The sequence below is a fragment of the Arachis ipaensis genome, chromosome B04, assembly GCF_000816755.2.
Source record: "Arachis ipaensis cultivar K30076 chromosome B04, Araip1.1, whole genome shotgun sequence".
NCBI classification, from domain to species: Eukaryota; Viridiplantae; Streptophyta; class Magnoliopsida; order Fabales; family Fabaceae; genus Arachis; species Arachis ipaensis.
This window is the reverse complement of record NC_029788.2, coordinates 7,008,558-7,023,729: the sequence shown is the minus strand read 5'-3', so window position 1 is coordinate 7,023,729 and position 15,172 is coordinate 7,008,558. Positions and strand designations below refer to the sequence as shown.

General features: G+C 33.2%; 2 protein-coding genes across 2 annotated transcripts; one reads left to right on the top strand and one right to left on the bottom strand.

Annotated features, from left to right (window-relative positions):
- LOC107635943 (cysteine proteinase inhibitor-like) lies at window positions 5,767–6,111 on the top strand. Its single transcript, XM_016339491.1, has one exon. The coding sequence runs from the start codon at window positions 5,767–5,769 to the stop codon at window positions 6,109–6,111; it is 345 nt and encodes a 114-aa protein (XP_016194977.1).
- Window positions 7,651–8,274, bottom strand: LOC107637546 (cysteine proteinase inhibitor 5-like). Its single transcript, XM_016340954.2, has one exon. The coding sequence runs from the start codon at window positions 8,216–8,218 to the stop codon at window positions 7,832–7,834; it is 387 nt and encodes a 128-aa protein (XP_016196440.1). The 5' UTR covers window positions 8,219–8,274; the 3' UTR covers window positions 7,651–7,831.

The window sequence follows — 15,172 nt, the reverse complement described above, 5'->3', positions numbered from 1 at the left end:
GTTGTTCATTCTCATTCAGATTTACCACATTGGCATTAACAGCACGATTAGGATCCATAGTGGACTCTGCAGCTTCCTTTTCAAAAGTCTCACTTAAATTTTCATTAGCCTTGTAAAATCTAGCTTGTTGTAAGCGTCACCACGGAGTCCTTTCAGGTTCAGGATTAAAATCTGTAAGAGGTCCATTGTCCCTGTTCCTGCTCATAAACAAACATAAAATAAGAAAGTGGAATTCTTTACATCAGAGTGCAGAGAATTTCCAATGAGGTAACCTGTGTAAAAGAAATAAAATAAAACAACCAAATAATTAAAGCAAAAGAAATTTTCAAAAATTGTAATTAAAATTAAGCTAGAAATTTTGAAATTTAAAAAAAATTAACAAGAAAATTAAAATAAAATTAACTAGGTAACACCAAACTTAATTCCAGAAATTAAGAAAAAATACTAGTTATAATTTTCGAAAATTAAGGAGCAACAATTAAATAAAATCAAAGCTAAAACGCCTAATCTAAGCAATCAAACAACTAATAGTTGTCAATCACAGTCAATCCCTAGCAACGGCGCCAAAAACTTGGTGCGAGGATTTATAACCCACAAACTAACCGGCAAGTGCATCGAGTCGTACCAAGTAGTACCTCAAGTGAATGAGGGTCGATCCCACGAGGATTGATAGATCAAGCAACAATGATTGAGTGATTGGCTTAGTCAGACAAGCTAAAAAGAGTGTTTGGTTCTCAATTGCATCAAACAGTAAATTCAGAAAATCAGAAAGCAAGCAATAAACGGGTTGTGAAATATATGGAGAAAACAGTTAAGGTTTCAGATATATTTATTTTTCGGATTAACTTTTCTTACCAACTATTTTAATCATGCAAGATTCAATTCATGACAAACTATATGTGACTAAACCCTAATTCCTTAGACCTTTTTAGTCTCCTTTAACCTTTATCAACCGCCAATTCCTTGGTCACTTGATTTCGATTAGAGGGCTAAGTTCAATTCTAGTTTATGTGCCACAGAAACCCTAATTACCCAAATATAAGAGGATTATATGTCATGTATCCCGTTAAGTCCAGATAATTGGTGATTTAGGAGAAATTATTTTCAAGTTGTTATTCAGGTAAATTGTTTTTCCAAAGTTTACAAGAACTCAATTAGAACAAGGGTCATACTTTCATTCCACCCAAATTCATAAGATAAAGAACGAAAACAATTCTTGAATTTGAAATCAATACATGAATTAAAATAGAAGAGTAATAGTATTAATCCATAGAATAAACAGAGCTCCTGACCTTAATAGTGGGGGTTTAGTTGCTCACGGTTCAGAGAAAAAATAAGGATTCTCAAAAACTGTAAAATGCAGAATGAGGTATGAGAGAGGAGAAGAGCCCGAAGAGATTATTCTTTTTCCTTTTATATCTAATCCTAATTAATGTAAAATATATTTTCTAAAACTAATTAATATCTTTTTCTAATTATAAAATAAAATAAAGTTTAATCAAAAATTAATAAATATCTTCATTACTTGCTTCATCATGCGCTGGGACCACTTGATTAATTTGGGCTGGCGCCTAACTTGGAAAATTCCAAGTTAGGCGCCACTATGGCAGCCTTGGATTGACTTGTTTTGCTTCAACTGGTGCCTAACTTGGAGAATCCCAAGTTAGACACCACCGAGACCGTACAGTCTGAGAGCAAAGTGTATACTATTATACATCGTTGGAAAGTTTTGAAAGTTAGCTTTCCAATGCCGCTAGAATCACATTGATTGGATCTCTGTAGCTCAAGTTATGTTCGTTAGAATGCAAGGAAGTCATGGTTGACAGCATCATTCACTTTCTGCTCTTTTTCTACAAAATTCCGTCAAATCCATCTGAATGCACCGAAATAAACAGAATTGCACACAACTCAAAGTAGTATTCATAGTGGCTAAAAGATATTTAAATCTTGATTAAATTTAACAATTCAAATGTAAATTCACTAGGAAAAGATAAAAAAGATGCTCACACATCAGTGACCGATAAGAGAAGGCAACGCTATGAAAGAAAAGAGGGCGATGGAGTTTGTGGCGTGTGAGGCAAAGAATAGAGAAGGGACTGCGGGTGTGTTGAGGAGACATTAGGTTAGGATTTGGAGTAAATACCCATAGTCGTCCTTGAGATTCACGCAATTACTCATAGTAATCCCTAAGATCCCGATTTTCCTATTGTAGTCCTCCAGATAGAGCTCCGAGCACTCAAACTGGTCCCTGGCCATATTTCAGGTGATGACTCATCACCGGAGCGCTGACGTGGCTGCGGATTGCCACGCTGGAGGGCTCCCAACGGCTAGCTGAGCTGGCTAATTTACAATTTGTACCCATATTGGTCCCTCGTACTATATGTAACCCTAAATCCCCAAATTATCAAATACTTCATCCCTTCATCTTGTTCATCTCTTCTTCTTCTTCTTTCATACACTTCTTCCCGTTCTCACACAGTTCCAGCTGGGGCTGCTACTCATGTCGATGATGGGTGGTGGTAGCACTGCAGGTGGAAGCTCTGTTCGTTCCCCATCTAGCTGGAACCGGAGTAGAACGCAAACAAAGAGCAGTAGATCGGTCCCGCCAGAATGGTGTGGCTATGGCTGCAGGCTGGTCCTCAAATGGTCTGGAACAGATTCGAATCCAAACAAACTGTTTTATGGCTTCCCCAACTATAATGTGGGTTAGAATAATTACTTGTGTTGTTATGATTCTCCTCCTTTGACTGTTCTTGTGTTGTTCCTCTCTGAACTTTGATCCTTTCTTGGTTACAGACAAGTGGGAAGAGATGGTGCGGGCTTTTTGTGTGGGCAGATTCTGTGAATGAGGAACAGGATGAGAAGTCAGAATCGTGTGGTGATGAAGTGAAGATGAACTTTGATTGGAGGCTTCGAAGGTTGGTAGAGGATGTCCAAATGCAAAAAGTGATTATCCAATTATTAGTGTTAGCTGTGTTTGTATTGATAGTGTTGTTGGTGATCCTGTATTGTAAATGATGAATGAGTTGGTGGTTTAGGAATTTCTGTTAGCAACAGATGTAAAAAACTGCTTCTTGATTGAATGAAAAATGATGTTAACTATGAAATTATTGTTAAGATAAATTTCATTGTTTATAAAAAAAAAAACTGCTTGTTGATGGAATGAAAAATGCTGTTAACTATGAAACTGTTGTTAAGATAAATTCCATTGTTTATCAAAAAAAATAAAAAAAACTGCTTCCACCTGAATGGTAAACCACAAAGCATAGTATATTAAGATAAATTCCATTGTTTATCAAAAAACAACAAAAGATGAAGGTACAAAGGCAGCCTAGAAACCATTATGCTGCTATCTGTAGTTTCATCAAAAGCATGGCATATCAAAAAGACCTTTGGATCATAATTCACCATCTAGTCATTGTACGATGAAAAAGATTAATTACACAAAACAGAAATTCCTAAATATGGCTGAATAAGCTTCTAGTCCAACATCCATCAGCCACTTCTGTAAATATGCCCAAGCATCCTCATTTAACTTTTTGATCTTGTCCATTCCATCTCTAAATTCTTGGTATGTTGTTGCTCTTACACATTCTCACAAAAGTTCCCGTAATTGTAAGTCCTTCCAATTCTTGTTGAAATTTTTTCATAAATGCTAGACGCAGAATATATGATGCACATCAGGTATCACCTCTTTCACTGCTGATATCAGTCCCTGCCAGATTCAGAAAACATTATACATATATAGCTTCAACAAAATGTAAACATATATAACCCTGACTTTATATTCGTGACCCATAATAGTCCCTAACGTTTATGCTTATCCCCATAAAGGTCCTTAAAATTTACAATCGATCCCTATAAAAGTCCCTAACAGATATGCAGATAATCTGACAATGATTCAGGAGCTAAACTATAAACAATGCAATTGGAGTGACAAATTTCTTCTAAAAAAGATGGTATCAAATGAATAAACTTGGTTTACCACAGGCACCATGTAAAAAGTTGGTAAGAACGTGGAGTATGTTACTATTGAAAAGCTATCATTAATTAAGTATTGAAGCCAAAAAAGAACAGAACATATAAGAAGAAACCTATACCTCAATTTGCTTTGGTCAACTAATGCAATAGCAATCTATTTCCCTGACAATATGAGAATAGAAATCTCTCTTCCACTTGATCTACATCTTGCTGTCAAACTTAACTATATAGCAATCAATGGTGTACTTCAAGACAATGTAAGCTTTGATAAATTTATTGTAGTACTAGTATATTTTAACTCATATCCAAATCACTATCAAATAAAAACTCATCTCTTAAATTCATCTTACTACAAAAACTTAAGTGCACAAAGATAAAATTAAGATAAAAGCTCATTATTTGTTCCTGAAATTTTTTGAACATCAACATTCTCTTGGAAAGATTATAACAAGTGGTCCTCAAATAGAAGTAATTAGTCTAAGAATTACTGCAGGACGGCCAAAAAAAAAATCACTCCAGGATCAAGTGAATCCCTAAAAAATTAAACTGATATTTGGAAAACTATTCATAAGCTGGGATTTTTTTGTTGGCACCTTGGGCTGGGTAGGAGTCTTTGACATTGATGGTGGCTGTGTGACTTTAGATGTAGTATGAGCTTTTGTATTGGAGTGTGACATGAACACCTCAAGAACACATTTTTGAACTATATCCCTATTTCATTTCGGTTAAATATAGCAACCCCACAAACTCCAGCCAACCTTCAAACCCTAGACACTACAATGACACCAAAACTCCCGAACCTCAGACACACAAACAACTTGATATATCAACAACCAACACTGAATCGAAAATGCAAAGTAAAAAAAAAAAAGGAGGGAGATTACCTTGAATACGATCACAAAGTCCGAATCTCTTGCTTCTGGTGATGGAGGGGAAGAACGAAAACCTCTTGCTTCTTCTTCTCTCAACTTTTTCAACCCAGGGATTAGAACCCTACGGTTACGCCATTGATGAGTATACGAAGATGGAGTCAGAGGGTGGAAGAAGAAGAGACGAGTGAAGTTTGTATTGGCGAGAAAACTGATATTCATGCTAAATAACGTCAAAACGGCGATGTTTTTGGCTATCAAGGGCACCAAACCAAAACGACGCCGTTTCGGAGCCTTCCAGCGTGGCAATCCGCGGCCACGTCAGCGCTCCGGTGATGAGTCATCACCTGAAATATGGTCAGGGACCAGTTTGAGTACTCGGAGCTCTATCTGGAGGACTGCAATAGGAAAATCGGGATCTTAGGGATTAGTATGAGTAATTGCGTGAATCTCAGGGACGACTATGGGTATTTACTCTAGGATTTGGGATGAAGTTTGGGGTTGGCACAGTTAGAGAATTTCTTCTTCTACTTTACCGGGAAAAGGAGAACACATATGAAGAATAGTGAACCTTATGGAAGAAATGATGAACAATTTTTTTTATTTTTTATTATTTTTTAGATGTGTTTTTGTTTTATTTTTTAAATTATTTAAAATTTTGGCTAATTTAAAAAAATAGTTTTTATTCAATATAAAAAAAACAGTGATATTTTTAACGTATTAATACATATAAATTTATTATCTTACCCAAATAGACACCTTTAAAAGAGTGATAGGACAAATATACCTTTGTGATCAATTAAAAACTTTATCCCGTAAACGGATTGAAGAGCCAGCAACCAACAAAATTTCCTTTTATATATACATGCAGCAGCACAAATAGATGATGGTATCATTAATTAAAAGAAGGTATAACATGAGAACTTATTGCCTTATTACGTTGTTCCTTTTCCACTTCGCCACCGTTACAACCGCCACATCGCTTATGAGTGTAATGCTTCCTTTAAATTTGAACGTGAATGATGGTTTGGTGATTGAGATGGCAAATTTCGCGGTAACAGAGCATAACAAGAGAACCAACGCGAACCTGAAGCTCGCACAAATCTTAAGTTGCAAAGCATTTCTATCCGCGATTAGCAACACCTACACCATTGAACTGTTGGCCAATGATATAGCTGAGACTAAGAAGTACACGGCTCGATTAATTGAGATCTTTACAGATTCCACCTACAAGCTACAAAGCTTTCAACTTGCACCATGAGTGTCATGCATCCATGGCATTTATCTTGGACGTCCTAATAGCTATGTCGCTGTTCTTTTTAAAATAATGACTATGGCTATTGAAGAAGGAATATTTACGTGTCATCTTGTAAGATCAAAATAAAATTGAAATTAGATCTAGTATTAAAGATGTTTTTATAATTATATTTTATAAGAATTATAATAAAGTACCATAAAAAATGAAAACATAAATATACTTTATTGGAATATACGCGATATGCAATTAACTTATATTGGTCGAGTAGTTAATTCATTTGTTTACTTAAATAAGTATTAAAAGTTAAAATTTTATTTTATGTATACAATAATTTTTAATTTTATTATTTTTTATCAACACAAATATTAAATTATCTTTAACAAATAACTTTTATTAATTTATGTATGTAAATTCTAAAAAATGTGAGTACAAATCGTATTAATTTATGTGTTTAAATTCTGATAAATATAGATATAAACTATATGATTTTTGTATACAAAACTTTTATAAATATAGGTGCTGACTAATATTATTGGCCAAAAATAATAATATTTGTTGAGGAATATATAGCATTACCCTATATATACATGATACACCTTTAAGTAATTCTAAAAAATAGGAGAAATTTTATCGCAATCAAAAAAAATCTAGCATTACCTAATTAAAAGTTAATTTATATATTTTCTTATATTTTAACTTTGTAAACGTCACTACTACTACATTTGAATCATCACATAACATGTCTATGGATATCATGTGATAGATTATCGTAGTTTGTTTACATAATTATGACTCTTAAGTAAAGTGTTTGGGCATAAATGTATGTTTTATTTTCATAATTAAGTAATGTCTAAATCCCGTAGGTTAATTGAAGAGGCAACCTTCCCTTACTATAAGTTGCAACCAGCAGCGCCACCGCACAAAACACCCCCATCACCATGAAAACTAACCGCCTAATTACTAGTATTATCCTCTCCCTCTTTTTGGTTGGTGCAGTGTCTGTCTCTGCAGCCACCGGGCGGCGGATGACTCTAATTCTTCCATTGAACTTGGATGTGGACGACCCGGCGGTGATTGAGATGGCCAAATTTGCAATCGCGGAGCATAACAAGAGATCTAATGGGAAGAACTTGAAGCTCGCTTACATCCTCAGTTGCATGGGATTCGCATACGCAATCTACTCTCTGGAGTTGTTGGCCAACGATGGAGCCATCACTAACAAGTACTTGGCTCAATTGCTTCAGACCACGCCTATGTACGAGCTACAAAGCTTTGAACTTGCACCATTTCTTTCTTGATAGTAAATTCATCTATGTAGATCTTCATCAATGAACCAATGCGCGCATGTTTATTATTGCTCATAAACATCCACAAACTCAATCCATTTTATTGATTATTAGTAAGGATTGTTATAAGAAATTTCTGCCTTTTATTTCATAAAATTTTTACTTTTTGTTATTTACTCATGTTTATTATTGCTTCTTCACTTAACATTTTGCTTTTTGGACACAATGAATGTTGCAATGAAATTAAAACAGAAAATAATAAAAAAACATTATGATTATTATAGACAAACACCTAACAATATATACTAAGTAGCTAGCTAGAATATTCTAACCAACTGAATGAAATGGGGTAGTAAAACCCACTTATTTATCGAATATATATTTGCATTGATTTTCACATATCATGCATTTAAGAATATATAGAAATAAATATGATTCTACTGGAGAAGAGCTCTGAAGGAAGTGAGGTTCCTGGAACGCCTATGGATGTCTTCCCACACAACAGCCTCATAATCCATCTTCTTGCTTTTCTCGTCCTCCACGGCCAACACAAGGCGGAAGTTGGTGCCGTCAACAACCTGCGTGTCACCCTTCACAACCTGTACAAACGTCAGGTTCGTCCCGGATTGCTTGTTGTACTCTTTAACGGCGAATTCCCCCGTCGCCACGGCACGGAGGTTTTTATGGGCGTCCTTGATGTGGGTCCAGCGCCCACCCAGGGCTACCGGCGGCCGAGAAGTGGCCAAGGCAGAGAAACAAGCCGAGAGGAAGAGGAGAGAGAGCAGGGAGAGGAGGAGGAGGTAGTTTTGTTTCATGCTAACCATTTTGTTTATTATTCTTTTTCTTAAGAATTTTGAATTTCTTGTTTTTTTTGTTTTTTGTTTTTGTTTTTTTTTTTTGTTTTTTGTTTTTGTTTTTTTTTTTTGTTTTTTGTTTTTGTTTTTTTTTTTTGTTTTTTGTTTTTGTTTTTTTTTTTTGTTTTTTGTTTTTGTTTTTTTTTTTTGTTTTTTGTTTTTGTTTTTTTTTTTTTCTTAAAAATTTTGAATTTTTTTTTTTTTTTGTTTTTTGTTTTTGTTTTTTTTTTTTTATTTTGTTGGATGGTGATAATAATGGTGAGGATTTATAGTAGAATGAAGAAGGTAAGTAATGGTTAAACGTGATGTTAGTTCCTGCTTTCAATATGTGCCTACTGTTTCTGGAAAATTGAATTTTAGTGTACTAATTTACTATGTTTGGGACGGACTCAAAATTTAGTTCAACAAATCTATTTGTTGATGAATATGTCTAAATTAAATCGAGTGATCAGTTAATTAGTTAGTTTAAGTAAATGGTGACAATTAATTTATTTACTAGCTAATTAATAGACTCTTAAAAGGAGGTTAGAAAATCGCAATTGATTAATTAGCTACTGACCTGTTGAATAAAAACATACAATGGAAGACAAAAAATACATACGATTAAAATTTAATACATGCATATATTGTAAGGTATTTGTTATCCTAAAATATTATGTTTGGTTTTATGGCAAATTGTAGATATAAATTAATATAAAAATGACAAATAGAGTGTTATTTTTAAATTGGTCAAATTTATTCAAATATTAACCAAATCATATTATTTTACCGCAACATATATAACTTGATTTTATCTATTTGACAACCCAACTCATTGTAATGGGTATCTATTAAGTTTTATTGTTACGAAAGTTTCTAATCTCGATCTCTGATTTCTAGTCTCAGTTTCAGAGAAATTTTCTAATTAATTCAGGATGTGTACGTGGTTCTCAAATGACAATAATATATAAAGAAAGTAACACTAGTTAATCTTCTACCATGCAATTTAATTGGTGATTAATTCATTTACTTATCCGGTTAGTTCAAATTTTATTTTATATATTAAGCGATGAACTGATTAATGACAAATGTTACTATTTATACAAGGTGAAAACTTAGGTGAAGTTCACTTTACGTGAAATTGATATCTAAGAGTTGTTAGATGAAAATTTAGTCAAATCAGTTAAATTATCTAACAGCTCTCAGGTATCAACTTCACGTGAAGTTGACTATACCTGAGTTTCACCTTTATACAATTTTAAATAGAAAAGACAGAGAAAATTCATTAATGGTGCAACCAACTGCAATTAATTAAGGAACAAAAAGTCTAATGAGAAAAACAACAATAAAAAAGAATTAATCTAATTTCACCCAGTACTCCAACTCTATTCACAGGGGAAAAAAACACATAAATTCTTATATCTCTCTCTCATAATCGCATGCCACGTCTCTCTTTGTCAATCGCATGCCCAACTCTATTCACAGGGAAAAAAACACATAAATTCTTATATCTCTCTCTCTCGTAATCGCATGCCACGTCTCTCTTTGTCAATCGCATGCCGCACCTCTCTTTTATTGTCTTACTTTGCGTCTCTCTTTTCACCACCGCATGCTACACCCTCTCCGATAGCCGCACGCTACACCCTTCTCTCCCAAAGTCAACCACCGAGGGTCGTGCATGTCATTGTTGTTGTTGCACGCCACCGCGAATTGCAACGGAATGGTCAACGAGAAAGAAGAATGTTGTGCGCTGCCACATCCAAAAAATGCCGTGCTCTGGCCACATTATTTTTTTTGTTTTGGATAATTCTTTTTACTACTTTTAGATGTTTCTTTTTCATAAGTTTCGAATATTTTTTTTTTATATTTTGGATGTTTCTTCTTTTTAGATTTTGGATATTTTTAATAGTTTTAGATGTTTTTTCCTTAGTTTTTGGAGGTTCTTTTTTCAATATTTTTTTAATGTTTCGTTTTATTATGTTTTAAAATTTTTTAAATGATTTTGGATATCTCTTTTTTGTTAGGTTTTAGATTTTTTTTTGTTGTATTTTGGATGTTTCTTTTATTAGAAATTTTTATAATGATTTTGGATGAGTTTTGGAAATTTTAAAATTGTTTGAATTTTTTAGATTTTGGATTTTTTTTTTATTAGGTTTTGGACGTTTCTCATGAATGAAAGTTTGAATTCATGTTTCCTTATTACGCCATTAGATGCGGGAGTTTGCGGCGGTTATATAGCAGCGGTTCAAAACCGTCGCTAAATGACAAGGTTGCGGCGGTTGTGCATCTGTTTGGGATGCGTGCGTAGTGACATCACTAGAATTAGCGGCTGTTTGGAGTCAAACTGCTGCTAAATGAAATACCTTTATCAATTAAAACCCACCCCTAGTGTTTTCTCTATATGTTTTCTCTGAATTGAAAATCTATATATTGGCGTGGCTCTCTTCTCTGAATCCCTTTTACTTGCACTGCAAGCTCATTCGCCGCAGTCTCATTGTGCCCTTCCTGATCATCTATCACCCTTCATTCCTCCACTGATCCACATCCATACCATTGTGTCCCAGTTCATCTCTACCTCTCCATTCTCTTGCATTCGGTGCCTCCTTAATTTTCTCTGTCCTATTATGCATTGTGAGCTCTTCAGCCCCTGACCCTCTGCCCTGTTTTCCTCTCTCTCTTGCCCTCCCTCGCAGACACCAATCCATCGTCGTCCTGTGTGATGCAGATCTCTCACTTAGCGTAGTCATGGTCTTTTGCGCAGTCACAATTGCAATCACCCTCCAATCAGTTTGCAGCTGCCATCATCCTCTTCGCAGTTCCCACCCGCTGACGATGTCATCCTTGACTTCATTTTTTGTTCCCAGAATCTTAGATATAACATTAACTCATTATCTTGTGCATTTTTGTGTTTTATGGAATATGCACACAAATTGTTTGTTAGTTTTTTTCGGTGAAAGAAGGAGGAGCTCAACTTTTTATTTTCATGGATTTTAAAAAACAGTTGTATGATTCTTCCTCTTTTAAAGTTTTAGTTCGATTATTCTGTTTTGTTATAAAACTAGTGTATGTTTAATGGTACCAATTATGCTGTGATTATGAGTTTATCAAAAGATTGATTATGCTTGATTCATCCACTATTGTGTTTGATTTGTTCTAAAAAAATTTATTAACTATGAAACTAGTTTTACTTTTGCTTTTTTTATCTATTTAATTGCTTTTTCTTTTTGGTAACTATTATCGTAATAATGTCTATTACTGTGAGCTGCGATTTACTAATTTAATGGGTTGTTATCTTATACTTAGAGTTTAATGTGAGTCTGTTATTGAAATTTATGTATAAGGAACTGGAATCATTTTATCATTCTTTGGTTGGTTTATGTTTAATTAATGCTATTTTCAATTCATAACTGCTATCTTATCTGATTAAAGGTATTTGTCTTTAGTTTGCTAATTTTGTACATCAATGTGTTTTTCTTGATTATATCCATAGGTATAGAGAACGAAATTTGTGCATTGCAATTGGAAGTTATGTTTCTAATCATAATATATTTGCTTTACTAACTGATTTGTTTTGGATGAAAATATTATGAAGGCAAAGGGCTCTTGATTTGAGAGTTTTTTCAATATAAGTTTTAAAGTATGTTAGCCCGTAACATTTAGTCATCAATTATGTATGATTGTTTATCATTTTTGTGTGCATAGACTTATTTTATTTTGAGATGCAGAGGAACATAATTCAATGATGTAAAAGAAAATAGTTTACTGCAACAGTAGAATAATAGCACTTCTTGTCAGTGAGTGAGCTGTTCTTGCATAATAAACTTGGCTATTTATAATAATTTTTTTAATAATTGACTTACGGGGAACAATTAAAATTTTTCACAAAGCTTAAATGGCTTTTTTGTCTTACAAGAGCATTCAGTAGGTATTGCACACTCCTTTGTGCAATTTATAAGAAAAAATAAACAAACATTAATTTCCTTTTATCTTTATAATTTCATTCAAAGGCTAGTTTGGCTTTTCCACATTCTCTCTTTCATTGATAAATCAATATTAGTATGGAATATCTTCTTAGACCTTCACTTTTACATGAGTCTTTGCTGTCTATCCACCTATTCACCAGGGAAGACCATTATTAGAATGATGGATTGAAGATGGATTAAAGTGGCACAATGAACTCCGTGCTATGGAAGCAGAGGTAAATAACATATGACTCAATAAAAATAGTGTTATTGTAATAGAATTCCATGCATAGCTATAATTTGAATTGTTAATAGTATAAATGTATCAGATTTAATCTCTTGTTAAAAATTTAGCACCTTTATATTATGTTTTTTATTTTATTTTTTTTTTTGAAAATTGTAGTTGAGGCTATGTCATGCTAAAGGTAACTACTTTTGTTTGCTTTATACTTTATTGATATTTTTAGTAAGGAGCTTGCTTGCTAATTTATCATGACATAAATATTTATGTGGGTGCATGAGCAAAGAGAAAACATAAAGTTTACATTCTTGTGATTTTATCATTTTTTATGGATATTTTGTTAATAATTCATGTGATGAGGAAATAGAAGTAATAATTTTTATTTTGCATTCTTTCTTCTTTTTTTTTTTTCTCATTTATGTTTGTGACTTGCTTTCCAATATATCTCTATCTATCCATCTGAGTTATGTGTGAGATATGAATGGTTGTCTATACAGGTTCTTTCAAATAAAGTTAATCAATACTTGAAAGTTTTTAATATTGCACAATAATTTCCTTTTTTTTTGGATTATATATTTCTTTGTAATTGATGTCCACTGTCCTTTTTTAGAATCATCATATTGGGTTCATACTTTCATGTTATGATACTCTTCTGTGCTATGGCCCTAGAACTGACGTCTTTCAAGTAAGGTATGTTAAAAGATGTTATTCATTATTGTTGAACTTAGTCTAATCTAATCTGGTAAATTATTCAACAGATTACTAATTGGCATTGTTTATTCAATAGATTACTACTACATGTACATTAACTATGGCAGAATGGAAGCAAATGTTAACAGCATTGTTTATTCAAATTTTACTTTTTTTTTCACTTTCCTTCCAAAATAAGGTTTAGATCTGTAGACAGGATTATTTACTTTAAAATTTGATCAAAGCATCAACTAAAAGCTTTGATGTAGCTAATAGAATTTTTTTAGCATAATAATTTTGCATTGTTCAATATTTTTTGAGTAAATAATTTTTAAATAAGTGTTTTTTTAGTTAATATTTTAGAATTATATATATACAAGTTTAATATTATTTATTTAATATTTTTTATATTAATATCTCAAGTTTAATAAATATGATATAAAAAAAATAAATTATAGTAAAAAAAATGGTATAAACTATTGTAGTTGGTCATTTTTTAAGCTCGGATATAAAATTGCAACGGTTCAAAACCGTTGCAATTTTTTAAAAAACACACAAATTTACGGCAATTGTGTAACCGTCGTAAATTATTTTTTAAATCCGCTTACTAAAATAGCGGCAATAAACAACCGCAAAATCATCAACCTAATCAGTGAGGGTTATATCAGCGGTTCTTAAAAATCGACGCAAAATCAAATTTCCATACCCTAAACAGCAACGATTGCCAAACCGCTGGTATGTTATTTTGCAGTCGTTGCAATTCCCTAAAAAAAATCACCGCTATTCAGCGTGTCCTTTATAGTGTCTCAAAAAAAATTAAAAAATAATTGCTAGTTGACTGCAATCCTTGTTGGTTACCTAGCAAATGTTTCTAATAACATAGTAAATGTTGGTTGATTTATTCAAAAATACCAAAAAATGTTTAGTTTCACTTATTAGATAGAGGGTATAAGTATTCTCAAAGTTTAGTGCATTACATGTAGGGGTGAAAATGTGATAAGTTTTTGTTCTACCCGATCCTGCTCTACCCTACAATAATTCTATAGAATTCGTCCTACTCTTATTTGCGGGTAATAAAAAGTTAAACCCTAATCTGTCTTTGCGGGTACCCGCCTCGCTCCTACTCGTCCATATAATGATTAAAATTTAATAAATAAAATTAAATTTCAAAATTTATACAACTATGATTATATACATAACATAAATTAAAGTAAAAATTTAAGAGATCCGCTAGAGAACTAATAGGGGTATAACCAACAACAAGCCAACAAGCATGTAATGGTCATTAATTATTAATTATTTAAATTTTTCTTTTTAAAAAAAAACTTTCAAACTAAAAAAAAACACTAAAACATAAGATAATGAATCATCCAAATTCTAAGAAAAAAATATACATAGGAAAAAGAATCATCCAAATCCTAAGAAAAAAACATACAAAACATTAAAAAAAATATCCAAAACTAATAAAAAGAATCATCCGAAATTTAGGAAAAAGAAGCATAAACAACTAATTAAAAGAATCATTCAAAACCAAATAGGAGGAGGAGAAGAAGAAGAAGAAGAGCCGTAGAGTGACCGGCGACGACATCTTAGATGGCGTTGCTTGCGCGGTGGGGACTCGCAGTGTCGCGAATGGGGGCTCGGCAGTACAGATGCGTCGGGACGGTGGGCAGCGGCGTTGACGAAAGAAGGACGGCGACGGAACGAGAAGAAGAGGCGACGGACGGAATAAACCTTCAACAAGCAAGAATGGGGGACCAACAGGCAAGACTGAGGCAGACCAAGGAGGAAACGACGTCATTGTTAGAGAGGCTTGACTGGCGGTGCACTGGAGCAGCGGCAATAAGGGCTTTGAGTGAGAGCGATACACACGTTGAATTACATTTAATGATAATGACAGTGATAAAAGGGGTAATTGCACTGAATCCTACAATTTCAAATTACGTAATTAATGCAGCAAATTCTGAATTAATGAAATAAATTAAAAATTAATAATTATTAAAATTAATAATTAAATAAAATTGTTTAAAAAGTTGGCTTATTTATGTTATC

Excerpts from the sequence above, each read along its gene's own strand:
- LOC107635943 (XM_016339491.1), top strand. The coding sequence starts at position 5,767 with ATGAGAACTTATTGCCTTATTACGTTGTTCCTTTTCCACTTCGCCACC.
- LOC107637546 (XM_016340954.2), bottom strand. The coding sequence starts at position 8,218 with ATGGTTAGCATGAAACAAAACTACCTCCTCCTCCTCTCCCTGCTCTCT.